This window comes from Procambarus clarkii, chromosome 64 (assembly GCF_040958095.1).
Source record: "Procambarus clarkii isolate CNS0578487 chromosome 64, FALCON_Pclarkii_2.0, whole genome shotgun sequence".
NCBI lineage: Eukaryota > Metazoa > Arthropoda > Malacostraca > Decapoda > Cambaridae > Procambarus > Procambarus clarkii.
In genome coordinates this window covers 24,285,692-24,288,926 of record NC_091213.1, presented here as the reverse complement: position 1 = coordinate 24,288,926, position 3,235 = coordinate 24,285,692, and the positions used below count along the sequence as shown (strand labels likewise).

At 47.9% G+C, this 3,235-nt stretch overlaps 1 protein-coding gene across 1 annotated transcript; it reads right to left on the bottom strand.

Moving 5' to 3' along the window:
- Window positions 1-678: 678 nt before the first annotated feature.
- On the bottom strand, window positions 679-2,658 carry LOC138354794 (coagulation factor V-like). Its single transcript, XM_069309288.1, has one exon. The coding sequence runs from the start codon at window positions 2,656-2,658 to the stop codon at window positions 679-681; it is 1,980 nt and encodes a 659-aa protein (XP_069165389.1).
- Between the last annotated feature and the right edge of the window lie 577 nt (window positions 2,659-3,235).

The window sequence follows — 3,235 nt, the reverse complement described above, 5'->3', positions numbered from 1 at the left end:
TAAGTGGTCCACAACTGAGAGGAACTTTGCAGTGCGAACTATTTAACAAAATATAATAGTTATCCATTTACTCTGTGAGCGACGCTTGAGAGCCTTCCAAGCTGAGAAGGATCATCTTCTTATCCTCTTAAAGCGAAAGAATAAATGACAGAATTGTTTTGTTTAATTTCCCCACAACAGTGAATAAAGGTAGACATTACTATAACAAACATTTTCAACAAAAGTTATCAAAAAATTTAGCTAGGAGTGATATATTTTGTGATATATTTCCTGCGCTCCTGTGATATATTTCCTGCGCTCTAGTGATATATTTCCTGCGCTCCTGTAATATATTTCCTGCGCTCCTGTAATATATTTCCTGCGCTCCTGTAATATATTTCCTGCGCTCCTGTAATATATTTCCTGCGCTCCTGTAATATATTTCCTGCGCTCCTGTGATATATTTGTGGTAGTGCCAAGGTTGTGGTACACTGTGGTAGTGCCAAGGTTGTGGTAGTGCCAAGGTTGTGGTACACTGTGGTAGTGCCAAGGGTGTGGTACACTGTGGTAGTGCCAAGGTTGTGGTGCACTGTGGTAGTGCCAAGGGTGTGGTACACTGTGGTAGTGCCAAGGTTGTGGTACACTGTGGTAGTGCCAAGGTTGTGGTAGTGCCAAGGTTGTGGTACATTGTGGTAGTGCCTAGGGTGTGGTACACTGTGGTAGTGCCAAGGTTGTGGTGCACTGTGGTAGTGCCAAGGGTGTGGTACACTGTGGTAGTGCCAAGGGTGGGGTACACTGTGGTAGTGCCAAGGTTGTGGTACACTGTGGTAGTGCCAAGGTTGTGGTGCACTGTGGTAGTGCCAAGGTTGTGGTACACTGTGGTAGTGCCAAGGTTGTGGTACACTGTGGTAGTGCCAAGGTTGTGGTACACTGTGGTAGTGCCAAGGGTGTGGTACATTGTGGTAGTGCCAAGGTTGTGGTACACTGTGGTAGTGCCAAGGTTGTGGTGCACTGTGGTAGTGCCAAGGTTGTGGTACACTGTGGTAGTGCCAAGGTTGTGGTACACTGTGGTAGTGCCAAGGTTGTGGTGCACTGTGGTAGTGCCAAGGTTGTGGTGCACTGTGGTAGTGCCAAGGTTGTGGTAGTGCCAAGGTTGTGGTGCACTGTGGTAGTGCCAAGGTTGTGGTGCACTGTGGTAGTGCCAAGGTTGTGGTACACTGTGGTAGTGCCAAGGTTGTGATACACTGTGGTAGTGCCAAGGTTGTGGTACACTGTGGTAGTGCCAAGGTTGTGGTACACTGTGGTAGTGTCAAGGTTGTGGTACACTGTGGTAGTGTCAAGGGTGTGGTACACTGTGGTAGTGCCAAGGTTGTGATACACTGTGGTAGTGCCAAGTTTGTGGTACACTGTGGTAGTGCCAAGGGTGTGGTACACTGTGGTAGTGCCAAGGTTGTGGTACACTGTGGTAGTGCCAAGGGTGTGGTACACTGTGGTAGTGCCAAGGTTGTTGTACACTGTGGAAGTACCAAAGTTGTGGTACATTGTGGTTGTGCCAAGGTTGTGGTACATTGTGGTAGTGCCAAGGTTGTGGTACACTGTGGTAGTGCCGCCAAGGGTGTGGTACACTGTGGTAGTGCCAAGGTTGTGGTACATTGTGGTAGGGCCAAGGTTGTGGTACATTGTGGTAGGGCCAAGGTTGTGGTACATTGTGGTAGTGCCAAGGTTATGGTAAACTGTGGTAGTGCCAAGGTTGTGGTACATTGTGGTAGGGCCAAGGTTGTGGTACATTGTGGTAGGGCCAAGGTTGTGGTACATTGTGGTAGTGCCAAGGTTATGGTAAACTGTGGTAGTGCCAAGGTTGTGGTACATTGTGGTAGGGCCAAGGTTGTGGTACATTGTGGTAGGGCCAAGGTTGTGGTACATTGTGGTAGGGCCAAGGTTGTGGTACATTGTGGTAGGGCCAAGGTTGTGGTACATTGTGGTAGGGCCAAGGTTGTGGTACATTGTGGTAGTGCCAAGGTTGTGGTACACTGTGGTAGTGCCAAGGTTGTGATACATTGTGGTAGTGCCAAGGGTGAGGTACATTGTGGTAGTGCCAAGGTTGTGGTACACTGTGGTAGTGCCAAGGGTGAGGTACATTGTGGTAGTGCCAAGGTTGTGGTACACTGTGGTAGTGCCAAGGTTGTGGTACATTGTGGTAGGGCCAAGGTTGTGGTACATTGTGGTAGTGCCAAGGGTGTGGTACATTGTGGTAGGGCCAAGGTTGTGGTACACTGTGGTAGGGCCAAGGTTGTGGTACACTGTGGTAGTGCCAAGGTTGTGGTACACTGTGGTAGTGCCAAGGTTGTGGTACACTGTGGTAGTGCCAGGTTTGTGGTACACTGTGGTAGTGCCAAGGGTGTGATACACTGTGGTAGTGCCAAGGTTGTGGTACACTGTGGCAGTGCCAAGGTTGTGGTAAATTGTGGTAGGGCCAAGGTTGTGGTACATTGTAGTAGTGCCAAGGTTGTGGTACATTGTGATTGGGCCAAGGTTGTGGTACACTGTGGTAGTGCCAAGGTTGTGGTACACTGTGGTAGTGCCAAGGGTGTGGTACACTGTGGTAGTGCCAAGGTTGTGGTACACTGTGGTAGTGCCAAGGTTGTGGTACACTGTGGTAGTGCCAAGGGTGTGGTACATTGTGGTAGTGCCAAGGTTGTGGTACACTGTGGTAGTGCCAAGGTTGTGGTACAATGTGGTAGTGCCAAGGGTGTGGTACACTGTGGTAGTGCCAAGGTTGTGGTACAATGTGGTAGTGCCAAGGGTGTGGTACACTGTGGTAGTATTAAAAAATAATAAATACTGTGAAAAACACAGTAACAAAAAATACTGTGTTTTTCAGGTGTTTGTCATGTGAGGGGAAATCTTCGAAACCTCTCAACCGATTGCTTTGAAATTTTGACACAACGTTGCATTCAAATAGGCGCATGTTTTTATATACCTATTGTATACATGCCTCAGCTGTGACAGGATTTTTTTATTTATTTTTTTTTTTTTGGGGGGGGAAGAACAGTGCCATCTGTTGGACGTAAGAGCAACACACGCTCCGAAAGCTCTTCACCGATTTACACACATAAATTACATTAGCGTAATGTGTCAAATGAACAAATCCACAAGGGCCTTGACGAGGATTCGAACCTATTTCCGATAAGGAAGCGTCTGTGATGATCTCGGACGTTGGTTTGAATCCACGTCACGGCCCTTGTGGATACATCAT